Genomic DNA, 21767 nt, shown 5'->3' with positions numbered 1-21767 from the left:
GCTTTTTGTCAGTAACAGAAAATATTACTAGCTCTTTTTGCTTTGCTTAATTTCTCCCCATTGTTCTTCCTTTAGCATTCTTTGTTTAATTTCTATAATATATATTTTTAATTTTTTTCTCTTTAGGCTCCCTTGATTTTTCTGAAGGCCATTACCTTTCACCTGCACTATGCACAATCCAGACACCTCTCCCCAAAGCACTGCCTGATTTGCGATATGCGGGAGAAAAAATGAATTGCACAAAAAGTTTTCCAGTATTTCTGATTCAACTTTTTAAACCAAACAGCAAGTGAAAGACTCTGGTGACACTGTAAGTGGCTACTTCTGTGATGTGAGGAATGGAGAGAAACAAAAAATTAAATTTGGCATGTGACAGTGGGAAACTTGCTTTCTCAATGTCTTTACAATCTGGCCTCCCACCAATTCAGGAGAATCCCATCTGCAGTAAAACCAATCCCTCATATTAAAAATATCTTAAATCACACCACTCAAAATCACAAGATTGGCTTAAATCCAGGAGATTTAAATTTGGGGCTAATTTGTATTTATCCTCTGGTTTCTGAGCCATTAGGGTATACTCGTGACATTTTCAAGATTTTCTCCACAACCACGAGGATTTTTTTTTTTAAATGAAAGCTGAGATTTTTACATATTCAGAAGGGTTCAGGAGTCAGGGTTATAAGAAAATCATCCAATATCACAAGGCTCATAATAGAATCACAACAGTTAGCAACACTAATAGGCTGTTTCTTTGCTCTTAAAACTTTTCTGGTGGCACCAACAAAAATATCTTAAAACCGACTGGGACAAAATGTTTCCTGCCGCCAGAAAATTGCTACTATGCAGTACAGATGTGATCACACCCAAGTTGTGGTGAAAACCGAATGCAACACATATCCTGGAATATCTTACTTCTCAATTAAGACATCTGGTTTCTAGAACAGACATCATCATATTTTCATGTCTCCATTAATCCAATCTCCTGTTGCATCAAACTACATATCATCCTAGCTATCTATTACAAGGGTGATTCTATTGCAGAGTCTCCCTCAATTAAGCATCCTAGAATGTACAGCTGTGTAGTTCTTTATTTGCACACACACACTTGATATGGAATAGGGAGCATTACCTTCCCTAAGAAAGTTAAAGCGGTGAATCCTGTAATATTGATAATGTGAAAGATATAGATAAAAGGGTATGGAATTTAAAAGAATGTCTCCAAAAACAGATTATAAAGAGAGAATCTCCTTTTAGCCCTAAAATAAAGCAACATGCACATACTTCAGGAGTACAAATTGGCTCCATCCATTCAAGGAACTGTTCCAGCCTGTCCAACATAGATTGACTGGCATCACAAAAAAAATTTAAAGCCATTGTTTCTTAAAGTTTTTTCTTTAATAGGAAAAAATTACAAAAGAAAAGAAACAGCTGATCTCCTAGACAAACCCCAGAAGCAAACTGTCATGTTCTCTTGTCTAACATTTACAATGGAATTCTGACTAGAGATTAGGGTACTTTTAAATCTATTGTAGTTCAGGATATGATGTTAGAGTTTAGGGGACAGGGATAGTTTAGTCCACAACATCTATTCATCCGTGCAAAGGAGAGCAAGAACTGGAATTAAGAAACTTTCATATTCCACACTTTTGGATTATTCCTTATGCTGAACTAGCTCATCTTTTGTGTATTACAACTCTTTCACCTGTATTACAACTTTAAACTCTACGACAAACAAATACCACGGAATTTAGTTCCATTAGAAGATGAATACACACATCAGGCTGACTCACTCTCACCACCCTGCAGACAGCGGCTAAATTTTATATCAAGCCTATTTTAGACACCACCAAAAATGATATTTAACACCTTTCACCTAAATTATATCACTACCTACTTCACTAGTGATTTAAATAACCACAGATAAATTGAAGAGAATTTGAAGTGAATACCAGGCTTGCCAAAAACCCCAAAATAAACAAAGAAATTAAAATATTCAAAGCCAATTAACTAGTCTTCTTACCTTGTTCTTTTATCTGACGAATTTGCTTCACAGTTTCTTTCAAGATTGCACATTTGTCAGGTTTAAAGTTAAAGTTGTCAATATCATTAATATTTGCAAAAATCAGCTCTGCAAGTTCTTCTATGTATTTATTCTCCTGCTCACGATTACGTTTCTCAGTGCTTCTTTTAGGGCTGAAAGACGAGTTTAAAATGTGTTATTTTTAACAACTGTTTGTTCACCTTCTGATGACTGACAGTTCAAAGTTGAGATTAGGATCTTGAAGAAGATTTAACATCAAAGAAATAAAACAAAAAAAACCTCATCGACCTACTCTTTCTTGAGTAGAAATGTCCACGTTAGAACAAACAAATTAGCTCAAAAGTGAACAAAAAGTTCACTTGTTTGTTCCCAAGCAGTCAGCTTTTGGAGATGGGGTTCAAAATTTAAAAAAAAAATATGCAAAAAAAATTTAAACAAAAACACAAATGCACCTCCCTGCCATGTTAAGAACTCAAGGAAAACAACATTTTGTTAGTACATGAGAAAGTGAAACTGCCCAGAAACAAAAGTTAAACCAACTAACCTATTTCCATTGTCCGACCCATGTGAAAGGCAATGATTAACCACTCGCATAAATGCTGAATACTAAGTTGGGTTTTAAAATTCTTTCAGTTTTAATAAAGTACCATATATACTCGATCATAAGCCGGTTCGTTTATAAGCCAATCCCTCCCGTACCCCCCCGCAAGATGGATAAGTAAAAATGGCAAATTTTTATGACCCATTCATAAGCTGACCTTATAATTCAGGGGTCGCCAAACTTTGGCTCCCAGCCTATCAGGATAAGCCACTAGCGGGCCAAGACCATTTGTTTACCTCGAGCATTGCAGGCATGGAGGTAAACGTAAGTAAACAAAATGTCCTGGCCCACCAGCAACTTACCCTGATGAGCGGGGACAGCAACCAGTGGGGAAATTTGGGTGGCGGGGGGGAGGGGGCGGAAGAAGCTGGGGGTTAGGGGAGTAACCCCTGTGACCACCCCCGCACATGACCCCACCCCAACCCGGGACCTCCCCACATGACCGCTCCCCACGTAATCCCTCCCATAGGCCAGGATCCCCACACTCTCCCCATCCCATCCCGTCCCACCTTACCAGGGGTGGGCCAGGGGAGGATGTCTCTGGCCTGGCCGGAGCTGCTCCGGGAAGCTGGGAGGTGCGGCTGCAGCCTGCCAGTCCCAGAGCTGCTATAGCTGCTTCGGAGGTTTGGAAGAGAGCAGCGTGGCCAGAAGAGGAGAGACTCTGGCCCTGCCTCTTCCCTTCTTCTCTGCTGCCTCTCCTTGCCCTCTCTGTTGTGAGGGTGGAGGCGGCGCTGTGTCCCACCTCTCCCACTCTTTATACCCATTCATAAGCCGAATCCCTTTCTCTGATGCTTCCCTTTTTTACTAAAAACAAAATTCGGCTTATGAACGTGTATATACGGTAATTGAGGTAATTTTTTATTATTTTATGTCAAAAGTCTCTAAAATTTCAATAAAAGACAAAAGGGCAAATCCTACACTGTAGTTTGAAATGACTGAAGAATTCCTCTTCATAGTGAGTGCCAGAGAAAGCTATTTACTCAAGCTACCCCGTCTTTATCCAGATAGCAACATGACCTGTACCTCCTTTGCATGAGCAGGGTCTCAAAAAATATATTAGATATATTACAAGGGTCAACAGCTTAGATTTGTCTGAATGGAATAGTTGTGTAGTGACTCCCTGCTGGAATAAGAATTTAGTTGGCCATTGCCTAATGAGTGTGAAAAGTGTGTGGACTTATTTATTACCTATAAGAAAAAAATATAAAGATTGATTACTTACCTTGCAGTAACTGTGATTCTTTTGTCCGTGTGGCTCCCACGCTAGATGTGCATGCATGAGATTGGCATCTTTGAACAGCAGCGTCTGTGGGGGCTACACTCAAACCCATGGAGGTAAATTTGGGCCCCCTGTCCCCATTTCACTTTACTTACACAGATATTTTGGCCGATTCTCTGAGCGCAGGGCCCCAATAAAATTGTCCCCGCCTTTCCTTTCATCAGCCCTGGCTGACCCTATGCCCTGCATGCCCCCAGGCCCCTCAGCCAACGGGTATAAAGGGCACAGCGGCCACAACAGTCCCTCAGTTCCCTCACCAATTCAGAATCTCAGCAAATGAGTCTCTGAAATAGGAGACATAAAGGGTAGGTCACGGGGTCCCCATCACACATCTTGAAGAACACAGTTACTGCAAGGTAAGTAACTGTTCTCTTCTTTTCATATATTTGTCCATGTGGATCCCACTGTAGGTGACTGGCAGTACCCCCATCGGAAAGGTGGGACTGAGGAGTCCTAGCTGCCACTAACTAAATGATTTCAATGCTGCCTTCCCAAAGCTGGTACCTGATCTTGCAGCCAAGTCATAGGTGCAGAGCTTAAGTGAGAGGGGACTACTCAAAGTAGCCACCTTGCAGATCTCAAATATGGAAATATTTCTGAAACATGCATAAAAGATAGCTTGAGCTTTAGTTGAATGTGCCCTAATGTCTGGTGGCAGGGGTATGCCAGACATGTGGTAGCAGATTGAAGTGAGCTGGGTAATCCATTTAGAAATTCTCTGAGAGAAGATGACTTGCCCTTTAGCAGCACTATTTCAAACAACAAACAAGACTGAGGGAAAGTCTAAAAGACTTTGTCCTATAAATAAACATCTGCATTTCGCTAGGAAAGACTGGGATTTTGAAAAGAACACTAGAAGATTAATTACCTGGTTTAAAAGAAATCTGAAACAACTCTTGGAATAACTTTAGGATGAGGTCTCAACATGACCTTGTCTCAGTGAAACAGGGTAGAAGGAGCAGGATCCAGCCATGAGGGCTTGGCGTTCACTGACCCAGTTGGCTGATGTAACAGCCAGTAAAAAAAGGCAGTTCTGAGAATAAGAAGGTGAAGAGAACATTCAGAAAAAGATTCATAGGGACGCCTCATAGGACCAATGAGGATGATGTTGAAATGCCTAAGAGAGACGGGGACTTCCTAACCGATATTTTCCACAATATATTCTACTTGTGGAGGGCTTCGTACTTTGCAATAGAATTTCTCATATCTGTAGTGAACATTCTCTGCCATTAGCACTTAGCAGCCAACATGTAGACTCCTAGGTGCTGTGAGATTTTGGGTCTGGTTATAGAATTTGTCCCCAGTTCTGAGATATGTGTGGACAGTCCAGAAGTGCTACTGGGTGCTGAGTTGACATTTTAAGAGTTGTGGAGTCAGTACCAGATTGAGTAGGTATCAAAGCAGCCCTAGGCCCTTTTGGTGGTGAGCCAAACACTGAACCAATGTTGCTTGTTTCTGTAGCATGAAAGGGCTTTGCTCAGTTCTCAGGAACAGAGTGAAGGCAAACAGATCTTCTTAGGCTTTCCCTTTCTTTGTGGAAGAAGATAGTTGCCGGGAACAATGTTTGGTCCACTGCTGTGATCTATCTTGTCTCAGTGCAATACCAGTCTTTAGTGCTTTGGAGTAGCCACAGGTGCTGAGGTGGTCTTTGGCAGCCATGGGTTTTGACTTGTCAATGTTGCCAGGTTCGACTTCTTATTATACCAGTCTTGGGAGTTGGATCCTGGCTGATAGGGACACAGAGAGATTGAAACTTGGAAGTAGAAGGTCCCATCTTAAGAGATTGATGCCTGTTCTTCTAGGTCAAAACTGTCTTTCATAGATTGGTCCGGCATACATAATATCAGCAGAATGTCCATGGATTTTCTGGTTCTTGAGAAGGATCAGTGGACAGGGCTCTGGTCAGGCACACAGCTCTCACTGGCTCAAAATTAATCATGGTTGTAACAATCTAAAAGGGTCGGTGAGACTGTCACAAGACGGGCAGGTTGGAAGCCTGAAGTCTGAGTCCACCATTGAAGTGATTGTGACACAGCACACCAAGTAGGAAAAAGGGGAGTTTGTTTGTTTGCTTGGGGGTTGTTGTTTTTTGGGAAGGAATACATTTAAGGAAAAGTTTTTTTAAGAAAAACAAAAAAGGGGAGATTTATAGGAAAATTAACCCCAACTGGTTAAATTTATAGAAAATGTGCTATGGATAAATAAATAACACTGTCATAAATATAAAGGGAAGGGTAAACCCCTTTGAAATCCCTCCTGGCCAGGGGAAAGCTCCTCTCAGCTGTAAAGGGTTAAGAAGCTAAAGGTAACCTCGCTGGCACCTGACCAAAATGACCAATGAGGAGACAAGATACTTTCAAAAGCTGGGAGGAGGGAGAGAAACAAAGGGTCTGTGTCTGTCTGTAGTCGTCTTGGCCGGGGACAGAACAGGAATGGAGTCTTAGAACTTTTAGTAAGTAATCTAGCTAGGTATGTGTTAGATTATGATTTCTTTAAATGGCTGAGAAAAGAATTGTGCTGAATAGAATAACTATTTCTGTCTGTGTATCTTTTTTGTAACTTAAGGTTTTGCCTAGAGGGGTTCTCTATGTTTTTGAATCTAATTACCCTGTAAGATATCTACCATCCTGATTTTACAGGGGGGATTTCTTTATTTCCATTTACTTCTATTTTTTATTAAAAGTCTTCTTGTAAGACACTGAATGCTTTTTCATTGTTCTCAGATCCAAGGGTTTGGGTCTGTGGTCACCTATGCAAATTGGTGAGGCTTTTTATCCAACATTTCCCAGGAAAGGGGGGGTGCAAGTGTTGGGAGGATTGTTCATTGTTCTTAAGATCCAAGGGTCTGGGTCTGTAGTCACCTAGGCAAATTGGTGAGGCTTTTTACCAAACCTTGTCCAGGAAGTGGGGTGCAAGGTTTTGGGAAGTATTTTGGGGGGAAGGACGCGTCCAAACAGCTCTTCCCCAGTAACCAGTATTAGTTTGGTGGTGGTAGCGGCCAGTCCAAGGATAACGGATGTAATATTTTGTACCTTGGGGAAGTTTTGACCTAAGCTGGTAAAGATAAGCTTAGGAGGTTTTTCATGCAGGTCCCCACATCTGTACCCTAGAGTTCAGAGTGGGGGAGGAACCTTGACAAACACAATAGGAAATCTTAGAGGCAATAGGAAGAATAAAAAGTGGTAAAATTCCAGGATCTGATGGCTTTGCAGGTGAAGTTTACAAGGTATTTAATAAGGTATCCTTGTGGGGTACCTTCAATGCCATTCCGTTAGGGAAGAAACTTCCACAAACCTATGAAAAGAAGCTGTTTTCCCTAAAATTGAAAAAGACCTTACTTTATGCAGCTCTTATAGACTCATGACATAAACAACTTAACAAAAGTGCTAGTGAGCCAACTGCAGTCCATACTCTCAGTTTATATAAACTAGGGCTGTCAAGCAATGAAAAAAATTAATCGCACTGTTAAACAATAGAATACATTTATTTAAATATTTTTGGATCTTTTCTACATTTTCAAATACAGTAATTCCTTGCTTAACATTGTAGTTATGTTCCTGAAAAATGCAACTTTAAGCAAAATGATGTTAAACAAATCCAATTTCCCCATAAGAATAAATGTAAATGGGGGGTTAGGTTCCAGGGAAATTTTTTTCACCAGACAATATATATACACACACACACACAATACTGTACACAGCAACGATGACTGTGAAGCTCGGTTGAGGTGGTGAAGTTAGAGGGTGGAAGAGGGTGGGATACCTTACTGCTAAATGATGAACTAGCATTCAGCTGAGCCCTCAAGAGTTAATACATTGTTGTTAATGTAGCCTCACACTCTACAAGGCAGCATGAATGGAGGGAGGGGAGACAGCATGGCAGACAAGACACACACCCTGTGTGTGGGGGAGAGAGAGATGTGCATTGCCCCTTTAAGTTTGCTGACCCCACTCTAAGTACACTGCCCTTTTAAGTATATTAGGAAGTTGAGACAGCAGCTGTGGCTAGCAAGCTCTCTCCTCCCTGAGCCCTGTCATGTCCCCACCCTGCTCTATATGGAGAAGGGATAAGTGGTGGGCAGAGCAAGGGGGAAGGGGGACACCCTGACATTAGCCTCCTTCTTTCTCCCCCCCTCCTGAAAGCAAGCAGGAGGCTCCCGGGAGCAGCTCCAAGGCAGAGGGCAGGACCAGCACATGGCAGTGGGGGGAGGGACAGCTGAACTGCCAGCAATTGATAGCCTTCTGGGCGGCTGCCACACAGGGAACTTAGGGGAGTGGGGAGCTGATGGGGGAACCTGCCGGTCCACGCTGGTTCCAAGCCCCCACCAGCTGGCTGCAATGGGCTGCTCTTCCTGCAACCAGTGGACAAAGCAGGTGGCTGCCAAACAACGTTATAAGGGAGCATTCCACAACTTTAAACGAGCATGTTCCCTAATTGATCAGCAACATAATAACAAAACAACGTTAACTGGGACATTAGGAAAAACTTTTTCACTAGGAGGGTGGTGAAACACTGGAATGCGTTACCTAGGGAGGTGGTGGAATCCCCTTCCTTAGAAGTTTTTAAGGTCAGGCTTGACAAAGCCCTGGCTGGGATGATTTAGTTGGGATTGGTCCTGCTCTGGGCAGGTGGTTGGACGAGATGGCCTCCACAGGTCCCTTCCAACTCTGTTATTCTATATTTTATATGACTTTAAGTGAGGAGTTACTGTATATTAATTTCAATTACAACACAGAATACAAAGTGTACAGTGCTCACTTTATATTTATTTTTAATTATGAATTATTTGCACTGTAAATACTAGAAAAGAAATAGTATTTTTCAATTCACCTAATACAAGCACTGTAGTGCAATCTTTTTATAATTAAAGTTGAATTTACAAATGTAGAATTATATACAAAAAGTAACTGCATTCAAAAACAAAACAATGTAAAACTTTAGAGCCTACAAGTCCACTCAGTCCTACTTCAGCCAATCACTCAGACAAACAAGTTTTACAATTTGCAGGAGATAATGTAAACAAGAAGCGGGCAGCAATGTTACCTGAAAGTGAGAACATGACACTGTTGTAGCCGGTGTCACAAGATATTTACATGCCAGATGCGCTAAATATTCATATGTCCCCTTTATGCTTCAACCACCATTCCAGAAGACATGTGTCCATGCTGATCACGGGTTCTGCTCGATAATGATCCAAAGCAGAGTGGACCGACGCACATTCATTTTCATCATCTGAGTCAGATGCCACCAGCAGAAGGTTGATTTTCTTTTTTGGTAGTTCAGGTTCTGCAGTTTTCACATTGGAGTGTTGCTCTTTTAAGACTTCTGAAAGCATGCTCCATACCCTCTCCCGCTCAGATTTTAAACCTTGGGTTGAGTGCTGTAGCTATCTTTAGAAATCTCACATTGGAACCTTCTTTGCATTTTGCCAAATCTGCAGTGAAAGTATTCTTAAAACGAACATGTGCTGTGTCATCATCCAACATAATTATAACATGAAATATATGGCAGAATGCGGGTAAAACACAGAGCCGGAGACATACAATTCTCCCCCAAGGAGTTCAATCACAAATTTAATTAACACATTATATTTTTAAAGAGCATCATCAGCATGGAAGCATGTCCTTTGGAATGGTGGCTGAAACATGAAGGGGCCTACGAATGTTTAGCATATCTGGCACATAAATACTTTGCAATGCCAGCTACAAAAGTGCCATGCAAACGGCTGTTCTCACTTTCAGGTGACATTGTAAATAAGAAGCAGACAGCAATATCTCCCATAAATGTAAACAAACTTGTTTGTCTTAGCAATCGGCTGAACAACAAGTAGGACTGAGTGGACTTGTAGGCTCTAAAGATTTACATTGTTTTATTTTTGAGTGTAGTTATATAACAAAAAAAATTCTACATTTGTGAGTTACACTTTCACGACTAAGAGACTGCACTACAGTACTCGTATGAGGTGAATTGAAAAATACTATTTCTTTTATCATTTTTACAGCGCAAATATTTGTCATCAAAAATAATAATATAAAGTGAGCACTGTACACTTTGTATTCTGTGTTGTAATGGAAATCAATATATTTGAAAATGTAGAAAAACATCCAAAATATTTAATAAATTTCAATTGGTATTTTATTTTTTTAACAGTGCGATTAATCACGATTCATTTTTTAATCGCGATTCTTTTTTTTTTTTAGTCAATCACATGAGTTAACTGCTATTAATCGACAGTCTTAATATAAACCCATATCAAACTGTATTCGTTAAGGATAGATAAATGTCAGACAATATTTGGAATCATCCATATGCCAGATCAAAAAGATCCATTTCTTTTTATCATCACTTGATCCACAGAAAGCTTCTGATAGACTAGAGTAGAGCTTTTTGTTTCAAGTCCTGTCCCAGATGAACATTGGCACCTTAGTTCCTTAAATGGATACACATTCTTTATATCAATTCAAAAGCAGTGGTGCAATTTAACAGCATTAAATCTGCCCTGTTTAAATTACACAGAAGGAGTAGGAAAAGATGTCCATTGTCTTCTTTACTTTTTGCATTGGCCATGTAGCCTTTTGCACAGCGGATAAAGAATAATGAATTTATCACAGGAATAAAACTTGAAGGAACACATCAGAAAATAGCTTTATATATGCCGATATATTATTTTTATTTAACACAAAAGTTTCCCTAAAATTAGTGTCTAAGAAAATCCATGACTTTGGGAAAGCATTTGGATTTAAAGTACATTACACCAAATCTGAAATGCTAGCTATCAATTTGCCAGATTCTCAGAAGTCATTCCTCTAGAAAACATTTGGGTACAAGAACCCTAAGAATTCAAATCTCAAACAGTGTAAAAGAGCTCTATGATTTAAATGTCAAACCACGACTTCAGCAAATGAAAAAAATCTGGAGGGCTGAGGGGGAAGTATATACTTTCTTGGTTAGGAAGAATAGTCTTAGTCAAAATGAACATTTCAGCAAGGATATCTTTCTTGGTTTCAAAATCTTTATGTAATCCCCCCAGAGAACATCCTACGAATAGAGGATGATGTTAAAATTTATATGAAACCAGAAAAGACCAACTGCATGCAGATATTTTGTACAGACCAATTAAAACAGGATGGACTAGCTGTTCCAAATATTCTATGGTACTAATAAGTCAGCCAGCACAAAGCAATGGTCAGGGGGCTGGGGCACATGACTTTCGAGGACAGGCTGAGGGAACTGGCTTGTTTAGTTTGCAGAAGAGAAGAGTGACAGAGGATTTGATAGCAGCCTTCAACTACCTGAAGGGCAGGGGGATCCAAAGAGGATGGAGCTCGGCTGTTCTCAGTGGCAAAAGATGACAGAACAAGGAGCAATGGTCTCAAGTTGCAGTGGGGGAGGTCTAGGCTGGATGTTAGGAAACACTATTTCACTAGGAGGGTGGTAAAGCACTGGAATGGGTTACCTAGGGAGGCGGTGGAATCTCCATCCTCAGAGGTTTTTAAGGCCTGTCTTGACAAAGCCCTGGCTGGGATGATTTAGTTGGTGTTGGTCCTGCTTTGAGAAGGGAGTTGGACTAGATGACCTCCTGAGGTCTCTTCCAACCCCAGTCTTCTATGATTCTAGCAGTGGACTGGGGCTCTCTAACTAAGCCAAACACTGGGTCTTTATTGAACAAGAAAATTGTGGTGGTGTAACTATTGCTAGACTACCATGGATTAATTTTTAAAAATCATGCTCTCCAGAAATTTATACATATCCTTTAGCAAAGGCTACTCCATGGGTTAGGGATAGAACTAGATATAAGATAAACTTTTCTCCCTCATCAATGATACCCATTGCAAATAATCCAGATCTTAACCCAAATTATGAACCACACAGTTTTAAAGATTAGGAGAACCATGGAATGAATATTTTTGGCCAGCTACTCAGTAAAGAAACTTTTCGAACCTATTTAGAGATCAAAACTAACTTGAAATGACCCACTCTCCCTTTGTACCAGTACTTTCAAGTTAGGCAGTAAGTTGTTTTATACGAAAAGCTCACGTTAGTAGAAATGATGGCGACTGGTCAATTAGGGGAAAAAATATAACTAATTTGTATTAATCTTTACAGATAACTTTCTTAACAAAAAAATCCATATATGATACACTGGGAAAAGGACCTGGATAGACAAATTACACCAGAGGAATAGGATTTGATCTGAAAAAGAGGAACAGCAACCTCAATCTGTCGCATGGTCAAAGAATATTTCTTTAAAATACTGTTTCAATGGTTTCTTATACCAGTCAGATTTTTTAAAAAAAACCAAACCCATAGAGATTGAATGATGATAAATGTTGGAAACGTTGTGGTGAAAGAAGTCTGTATGCATTAATGGTAGACATGCTTTCCCAAAGTAATGGTTTTCTTTAGACATTGATGTTATCTGTAAACAAACATCAACAACTGTTAGATATTTATTACCAAATGATCCTTTGGTTCTGTCTCGCTGCTATGAACGGGAGAGGGAACTGAGAGACAACTATGGCCATTTTGCCCTTTATGCACAAACAAGGGAAGCTTAGAGGGGCACACAGGGTGCAGGTGTGCCCTGACAGAAACTGGCATTCAGAGATTTCAATCTTGTGCACGGGGTGCATGCACACCTAGAGTAGGAGCCACACAGACAATTCTAGAAAGAGAAGAATATTTAGCCTTTATGTAGCCATTTACTTCTTCAAAATACTAATGAACCACTTCTTCAAAACACAAGTTATCTACCTGGGTCCAAGCTGATCAGGGCATTCCTTGCGCTTTCTTGACTCTGCCCTGGATGGGTCAGAGGAATTTTCTCCTATCCCACTCATCTTGAACACATATCAGCAACTACAAAAAAGAAGGGGGAAAGGGTTAGAATGGATGGACATCTTTTCTTCTTGTCTATACTTTTTTCTCTCTCCATATGCGACTTCATTTTCACTTTGCAAATCCATTTAACTCTGTAAAGTGTTTTGTGATATAGTTTCGCTGAAAGATGCTATGAAAATAAAAATATTGTATTTATAGTCTTTCAAAATCTACACAGCAACTTCCCTACAATAAATTTTTCGATGGGCAAGTAAAACACAAGAGAATCTTGTGCCTGGACCGATGAATTTCAATGGCAATTTTGCAAGGTTGAACAAGGAAAGAGGGAAAAAAATATAGGTTTCAGAATAGCAGCCGTGTTAATCTGTATCTGCAAAACGAAAGGGAGTACTTGTGGCACCTTAAAGACTAACCAATTTATTTGAGCATAAGCTTTCGTGAGCTACAGCTCACTTCATCAGATGCATGTAGTGGAAAATACAGTGGGGAGATTTTATATACACAAAGAACATGAAACAATGGGTGTTACCATACACACAGTAACAAGAGTGATCAGGTAAGGTGAGCTATTACCAGCAGGAGAGTGGGGGGCGGGGAGGGGGGAACCTTTTGTAGTGATAATCAAGGTGGGCCATTTCCAGCAGTTGACAAGAACGTGTGAGGAACAGTAGTGGGGGGGGGGGAGGAATAAACATGGGGAAATAATTTTACTTTGTGTAATGACACATCCACTCCCAGTCTTTATTCAAGCCTCAGTTAATTGTATCCAGTTTGCAAATTAATTCCAAACACCCATTGTTTCATGTTCTCTGTGTATATAAAATCTCCCCACTGTATTTTCCACTATATGCATCCAATGAAGTGAGCTGTTGCTCACGAAAGCTTATGCTCAAATAAATTGATTAGTCTCTAAGGTGCCACAAGTCCTCCTTTTTGCAGAAAAAATATAGTGTCAGAACAAGAAAAATATGTCAGAAATGAAACAGAACTGACCTAAAAAGGGGACACGTAGCTTTAGTTAAAAAGTTAAAATATCAAGCTTACACAAGTCTGCACCTGGTATCATGGAATGAGTATGACAACAACAACTGCTATAACCAATTAACATAGATTTGATAATTCTACATCCAAAATTAAATGTACTTCAGACGGCAAATAACCTGTAAAACCATAAGGCACTAGAGCAACACACACACTGGTAATATTTGTGTCACAGTAACACCTAGAAGCCCCAGTGAAGAATCAGCAGAGCCCTGAGTGGATACAAAAATGTAGATCCACATTCAATCCACATGCACAGTAATTAAATTGTATCTGACCTGCTATCTGAACTCCACCTTTTATATGAATCTACATCCGCATCTGCACACCACCAGCATCCTCCAGAAAAGTAGTTTCTCAACTAGACATCTGTGGCCTCCTGGGGAGCCACCAACCAGTTTCAGGGGGTGTGCAGGGGGCACCAGGGTACCAGCCCCTTGGACAGACCCCCTGTGATGGGGTGGACTAGGTCCAGAAGCCCCCTGCTGGAAGCCTTGTGGCCCTGCCTCAACCCACCCCAGAAAAGGGCAGTAGAGAGGTTTAAGTCGTGTATAAACTTCATGAGGGCTCTCTGCATGAGGGTGACTTTCACCCCAGTCCTTGGGGCTGAAGTAGCAAAAGACTAAGCCTCCTCTAAAGCAGCTTTGCACTGTCTTAAGACTAGAGTTCTTGTGGCTGTCTACTTTGTGAGAAAAGAAAAGGCAGCTTCTCTTTGCAATCTCATATTGCTAAGCTCAATTTCCTGCTAGAAAACCTGGATGAAAATGTGACTGGGGGTTTCTTTAGTGTCTATAACTTAGGAAAAAGGAAAGGAGTACTTGTGGCACCTTAGAGACTAACAAATTTATCTGAGCATAAGCTTTCGTGAGCTACAGCTCACTATGCATCCAATGAAGTGAGCTGTAGCTCACAAAAGCTTATGCTCAAATAAATTTGTTAGTCTCTAAGGTGCCACAAGTACTCCTTTCCTTTTTGCGAATACAGACTAACATGGCTGCTACTCTGAAACCTATAACTTAGTAGTGCTTGTTATTCTATCATGATGCTTAAAAACTGGTACATTATCTATGGGGGGAATTTTGAATTGGTTGATACAGTGATTTGTAGATTTCTGAGATATTTATACAGTCACATTTTCATCCAGGAAACAAAAGCTTTGGGGCCTTTAGAGATGCTATACTAAATCTGGCATTAAGTAATATTCAGGTTTTGCCAACCACCCGAATAAGCTTTTGCCCACATGTATTGTGTAGAACTATTAGCAGGATATGCAGCACACTTTTTAAAAACAAACTAGTCCTCTTTTTTAATAGTGGAGCCCTCCCTTAACAAATACAATAAAAATGGTGCAAAAAATCTGGCCAACTTTCCACATATAGGAAGAAATAAAGATGGTCACCTGTGTTTATTTTTCTTAAACAGCTATAGGACTGTCACGATCCAGATCTAAAATTATCTGTCCTTACACAAAATTAAAATATCTGGTTTGCAACAGCAGAACTTTTAATCATGTTCCTGTCAAATATTGCTACTGTCAGTTAGAAACGGCTAACTGACTACTTGTAATTCCACATCACTGGAGACATCATTTGATCGGGTTCTAGCACAAGACAGGTCGGGGTCCCCTTTGCTAGCACTTAAAATTTTTGGCCCTTGTGATAGGGTGTACCGGGTCCGTTGGGGCCCTCCGGAAGGTCCTGCAGTCCCTATCACACCATGCCCCCAGAGAAAGGGCAGTAGAGCTGGGTTCTCTAAGCTGCAGGGGAGGCAGCCAATCAGAGCCCAGCAAGCTCATATGAAAGGAGTTGCAGGACCTGGACAGCTCAGTTGCTGGCTGGAGCCAGAGAAGGAAGAATGGTGTTCCTGGGTGTTTGAAGAAACTGCAGCAGCTGGACAGAGCAGTCACTGGCTGGGACCAGGAGTGGAAGGCTGGGAGAGTCCATAGGTAAAGAGATTGGGGAGAAACCTAAACAGGGATAGGACTGTGAAGCTCTCCAGGCACAGAGGCCTGGGAGAAAGAACCGTGAGAAAACACGGCAAAGACCATGGGCAGTGGGTGACCTGCCAGCTCAGGGAGGCTAGCCCCCAGCTGGCCCCATCCCTCCCCTCCACAGCTGAAGCACAGAGCTGCCCCTTCCCGTGGCTGCCAGCCCCCTCCCCAAGCGTCAGGCGGGCGGTGCATGCCCCCAAGCACCCCCAGCCCTCCTCCCCTGAATACAGGGCAGGCAATGCCGGCAGCTCTCCCCTCCCCCCAAGCAGCCCCGCCACCCCAAGTCCCGGCTTCGGCCACCCTAGCCCAAGCATGCTTCCATAGAAATAGCCAGCATGCCTGGGCTGGGGCCAAAGAGGAAGGGCAAGCCGGAGTGGGCCTTCCGAGCAGAGTGTGGGTGGGGCCACGCCGGGCGGTTTGGGGCAGCGTAGCTTCCCACAGCCTATGATATGCACCGCCCATGGCAAAAACTGTTAACAGACTCTCTAGGTAAGAAGGCCTGGGAGAGACCCTGCTTAAACAGGGAACAGGCCCAGGACTCAAGAAGCTGATGGGACAGAGTAGGAAGCAGCCCAGGGAATGCAATAATAGCCGTTAGTGAAGGAAGCAGCATATGGCTGTTAGTCATGGGTCCCTGGGTTGAGACCCGGAATAGTGGACAGGCCCAGGTCCCCCCACCAGCCACAGGCAGAGTGGCCAAAGGTTGAGGAGGCAACAAGTTTCGTTTGGAGCCTGAGAAGGGGGCAATAGCTGAAGTGGTTACATTAATCAGCCCAGAGACGGGACTGAGGGCCTTGGAGAGGGCTAACCGTTTGTTGGATTGGGTTACCATAGAAGGGGTCGGTTTTGTTTGTTTCACATACAGACCATGTGTGACTCAGCTGGAGGTCTGAGTTGCTGAAGACCTACTGCAAAGTAGAGAGTGCAGGCAAGAACCTGGCCAGCAGGAGGTGCTTACAAGGAGCAAGTGGCCATTACAGCCCTGAACCATCAGTTGTGTCCTATGCACAGACAAACTTGCCAGTGCCTCAATGCCTGATGGACTGTTCAATTATTCTGTTCCTTGACAAGTGAGAATCAAACTTCAAGCATAATTTATGTCAGAACTGGTATATTTTTATATACGTAACAGAATGACCAAAAATGTGGTTTTCAAAAGTGTTTGGCATGAGGGAATCCAGCCAATCAAGATCTTCAGAGAAGTCAAAATACAGATAGGTTATTTTCTCATTTCTAAAGAGGCTAGTTTACAGTTTTGGAGACCAAAATGCTCAAGGGAAATTTCCATAAATTCTCTAATTCAAATGAACAAGCAATGCCTGAAGCGGTTTAATGTAACTTGGAAAACCGTGGAGACTTCCTGAAGCTCTCTCCACCCAACAAGAGGTGGGAGAGTTGTAGAAAACATAGTTCAGGTAGGGACATTTCTTACAGGTGTATATGCACTCAGTACTGACATTGGAATTCTCACTGGTGATGAAAGGGTGGACACCATCAAATTTCTTGCTGCCAATAGAGTTGGTACCACTGACCTTAAACTAGAGACTCTTGGTGCCGGAACAGACTGTGCAGATGACATTTGTGTTGATGGAGCCAATACTGATATGGATAGCTCTATTGTCAATGCCAAGAGCCCAGAAAGCAGCATTGCACCAATAGTGCAGACAACTGTGAGGGACCGTTCTTTAGCTGGTACAGATCAATTTGGCAGAGGGACCATAATCAGGCCTTCTGCTATCCCTTGACAAGGTTGAGTAAGGTGATCTCTGCCTCTTTTTCTTAGAGGTCCCTCAGATGGTGACCTGCACTTATGATTTTTGAAAAAGTACTGATGTCTTACCCCTCTCAAACAAGGACTTGGGAGGTGGAACTTCTGCAGAGTATACTGAAGAGGGAGAAGCCCAGGAACTGGAAGCAGAGCCAGTGCTCACCAGTGTACTCTTGGAAGAAGATTGCTGGACAGTGGCTCCTGTTTACCTGGATCTGGGGCAGGTCTCAAAGGTTTATCCAAAAGAAAATATTTCAAGTGGGTGTCTCACTTTCTGAATTCATTTTGAAAACAAACAGCAAATAGACCATTTGCTCATGATGTGCCCCTTACCTAAACAACAAACTTTTTGAGTGGCTATTTTTAAGGGGCATAGCTGCCTCACTTGTTTGTTCAGCCATGAGCACCCGGTACAGGGTAACAGAAAAAAGGGCAAAAATCTTACTCAGTAGGAAACCTAATAACCAACACTAACATAACTGTATATACTTTAATATAACTATCCTAAAAGCTATTTACACAATTTTTAGAACTAGTTATACAAATATGTAAGAGTCAAAGGACACTGTATACAGTTCTCTTTCAGCTATTGGAGGTAAGAAGGAACTGAGAAGTAGTTGGTGCTGCTCTGCCCTTTTATGCCTTCGGGAGGTGGATCCAAGGGCACTGAGAGCACAGGCATGGGCCAACAGATGCTGAGGGCAAAAAAAAGATGCCGATATCTGGTGTATATATACTCAAGACAAGCCCTTGAAGAAGCTGGTTGATCTGGAAAGCTGGTTGACCTTTCATGAAATTATAGCATAACTCAGAGTGTCAGTCACAATGAGTCTAGCTGAAGATATGTACAAATGTGCACACTGTCTCCCAAGACAAATTAATAGATTCCAAAGCCAGAAGGGACCACTGTGATCATCTAGTCTGACCTCTTCTATAACAAAGACCATAGAATTTCACCAGAATAATTCCTGGATCATCTCTCTACTGAAGTGTACTGCAATACTGGGGTGGCTAATATAATAGATCTTTATTGCAAGCACATTCACAAAGTACTGCTGTACTAGCAGCATATTTAAGCCCTGTAAGAGAAGCCTGCAAAGGAGTCTCAGTTGCTAGAAGAAAAGGAGTACTTGTGGCACCTTAGAGACTAACCAATTTATTTGAGCATGAGCTTTCGTGAGCTACAGCTCACACTAACCAATTTATTTGAGCGTGAGCTTTCGTGAGCTACAGCTCACTTCATCGGATGCAGTGAGCTGTAGCTCACGAAAGCTCATGCTCAAATAAATTGGTTAGTCTCTAAGGTGCCACAAGTACTCCTTTTCTTTTTGCGAATACAGACTAACACGGCTGTTACTCTGAAATCAGTTGCTAGAAGTGAGCCAAGGAAAGAGAAACGTACCTAATACACCCCTAAGAGAACTGTGGCACTAACTAAAGATGATTTGACGCAGTGTCAGTTCAAAACGTGTCTGATGATGGCTCCATTCCAATAGAAACCTTATTCACTGATCAGGGTCAGAAAAACATGGAAGCAGAACATTTCAGATATTATTTGGTCTGTGCATGAAACTCAACTGATGCCTCAAAGTGTCCAAAAACTTTTGAAAGCTTAGGGGAGTCCCTGCCTATTTAATGCTATAAGTACAAATTCCAAGAGTAGGAATCAGGTAAATGCTATCTTCAGAGAAATTCCTTTACACAAATACATAAAATCACAGAATGATTTTCAGACTTTCAGTGGGTATCCTGAAAAGTAATAAACGGGAAGGATACAGGTGGGATCTCAGAAAACATAAAAAAGCAAATTAGAATATGTACAAGGGAGATCACCTCATATAGGGTATTGAGCTTACTTCTAAGAAAACAAACTATTTCTGGGGGACTAAAGTTCAGTTTGAGACAGCACACCCTGCCAAGTCAGATTCTGCTCTCAGAATGACAACGGCGTAATTCTAGAGGAATTCCATTGGAGTCTTTGCAGTCAGTTCTTTGGAGGGAACCATATAAATTACAATTGTATCTCCCTGTAATCCGATACAAGGAAAATGTGGTATCATTTACCAGGAAACTAGCTACCTTCTGCCTCCTCCCCCAAGTTAAATATAATAATAGTTTTGAAAAAAGTTTGTATTTTACTTTCACCTACTCAGGATAGGTTTACAAACCACTAAATTTGTTTCATCGCAGTATTATCAGCTTGCTCGTTGAATGAATTATTTGTGTAAGTGGAGAATTTTTTTTTTTAAATCATCATAAAGTTTTTAAAAAGCCTTCTCTGGAAATCCACAATCTACAAGCATTCCTCCCCCCTTCAGCCCCCAAACATTAAATCTCTTGCCCATATTCATTATCCTATATACCACCTCCTCCTTCCTGGTTATTTATTATTATTAATTTTTATAGCAACCAAAGTTGTGCTGGGAATTTCACAGAAGACATAGAAAGCTATGGTCCCCAACTGAAAAACACTACAACTAAAATCAGCTTTTCAGTATAAATTCCTTAGACACTAACCGGGGGGTGGGGGGGTCCTAGAAATTTTAACCATATGTTTTTAAAATGTTCTTCCTAGTATCTCTCAAAACACCATTGCCTGTACCAGTAAATACCAGATCAGAAAACTCAGAATTCAAACTTGCAAGCCCTAAATCTGTCCTGGATACATGGGAACTCAAACCAAAGTCACTGAGAGCAGAACTACCTATAAGACCAAATCTTACAGTTTTTATTCAGACAAAACTTCCATAGAGTCAGTTACAGCATATTATCATGACAGCAGAAGCAGCACCAATTAAGCACTTCTCACTTCATCCCTCTCCTCTCCCCCAGCTCTCAGGAATTTCTAGAGGGACAGCTGTAAGTAAAAGTTACTTCAAAATAATTGAACAATTCAGTTTGTTGTTTAAGAAACAATTAATTTAATGGCTCCTCCTATAGAGCTCCTCTAAAATAGAGGACTAGAACATATGGATTATAATGCAAGAAGACATTCAGAAGTGGAATTTGTTAAGAAAAATAAAGTTCTCTCTAAATTATGCAGTTTGAACTAACCATCTCCAGACAAGCCTTACTCCAAGAAAATCATTACCACATTCTGATTTACACTGATCTTTGAATTATATTTCATTTTAATTATAACTCCAGTATAGTTCTTAGCAAAATGAACTTCACAAGCAAGTTATGAAGGTCAAGGTGAAGAGGTTCAAGTTTATTCTCTTTAGCTGGGAACAGGAGAAGGGCAAACTGAATTGGGAAACTAGTGGAGGGAAATTTAAGAGAGTGTTGGGATTAAAAACAGAAATGCTGGCAGTTACTGAGGTAGAAAGGATGGCATTTTTATTAATGAAATAAAAGCTTCATAACAATGCTAGTAAATTAGAAAAGGCACCCTGTTTTGCAAAACATTCATTAAAGTGCCTTGTCATAATAAACTACAGCACAAGACCAAGGCACCCTCTTTTTAACTTTGAGCAGTTCGGAGCGCTTTACTGTATTCCAAATCTGGGATTCAATATCCCACTAAAAGGGTAATCAAGAATTTTACCTTCAGTGTTTCTAATGGATTTTATCTCAACTCAATATATGGGAATTTATATTTATCCTATAAAAGAAAACAATGTTTAAAATACAGAGCGTACATTTCCCCATCCACTCTGTTTCAGCACCATGGGTGTGAGCATTAAAAAATCTTGTTAATTTCAGTCTCATTTCTCTGATTGTTAAATGCAAATCACAAAAACAGAAAATAACATGAGTAAACTCTTGGGCAGTATGTGCTAGTAATTATAGTCATTGAGAGCAATCTAGTTTCTACCAGATGTTGGGAGGTTGTGAAAGGACAGAGCTGGCAAGAGGTTTAAATTCATTCTTTCTTGTTATCAACAACAAAACAATAGTTTCTGCTTTCATTGTGACAGCACATCCTCCTTCACATCCTCTACCAGCAACCACTGTAAGTTAGAATGCACACACACACAAAAAGTTTTAACCCGATAGTGCAAAGAGCATAAAGTGGTGTTTTAAACACATTCATCTTTCAAGTCAAAAAACAACAACAAACTAAAAATAAAACACAGGGAAGAGGGGGGAAGGGGTTTCATGGAAAAGACAGGCAGGAAGCAAAAAACCCAACACAAATCAATTACACAAGTCTTTAGTGCCTCCCTTACATTTTCATCATCTGCCATCAACTAACAGCAAATA

General features: G+C 41.1%; 1 protein-coding gene across 5 annotated transcripts in view; it reads right to left on the bottom strand.

The window, feature by feature from the left end:
- The window catches only part of NCOA2 (nuclear receptor coactivator 2), a 257624-nt gene that overhangs the window by 95127 nt on the left and 140730 nt on the right, over positions 1-21767 (bottom strand). For all 5 annotated transcript variants that reach the window (XM_084620245.1, XM_084620246.1, XM_084620247.1 and 2 more), the window contains 2 exons: positions 12676-12780; positions 2021-2193 (listed from right to left, as the gene is read on the bottom strand). In XM_084620245.1, coding sequence (XP_084476371.1) covers positions 2021-2193; positions 12676-12761 — 259 coding nt within the window. In that variant the 5' untranslated portion in view covers positions 12762-12780. The remainder of the gene's footprint in view (positions 1-2020; positions 2194-12675; positions 12781-21767) is intronic.

The sequence above is a fragment of the Lepidochelys olivacea genome (assembly GCF_965140295.1).
Source record: "Lepidochelys olivacea isolate rLepOli2 genome assembly, chromosome: 2".
Classification (NCBI taxonomy): domain Eukaryota; kingdom Metazoa; phylum Chordata; order Testudines; family Cheloniidae; genus Lepidochelys; species Lepidochelys olivacea.
This window is presented reverse-complemented; position numbering and strand designations above follow the sequence as displayed.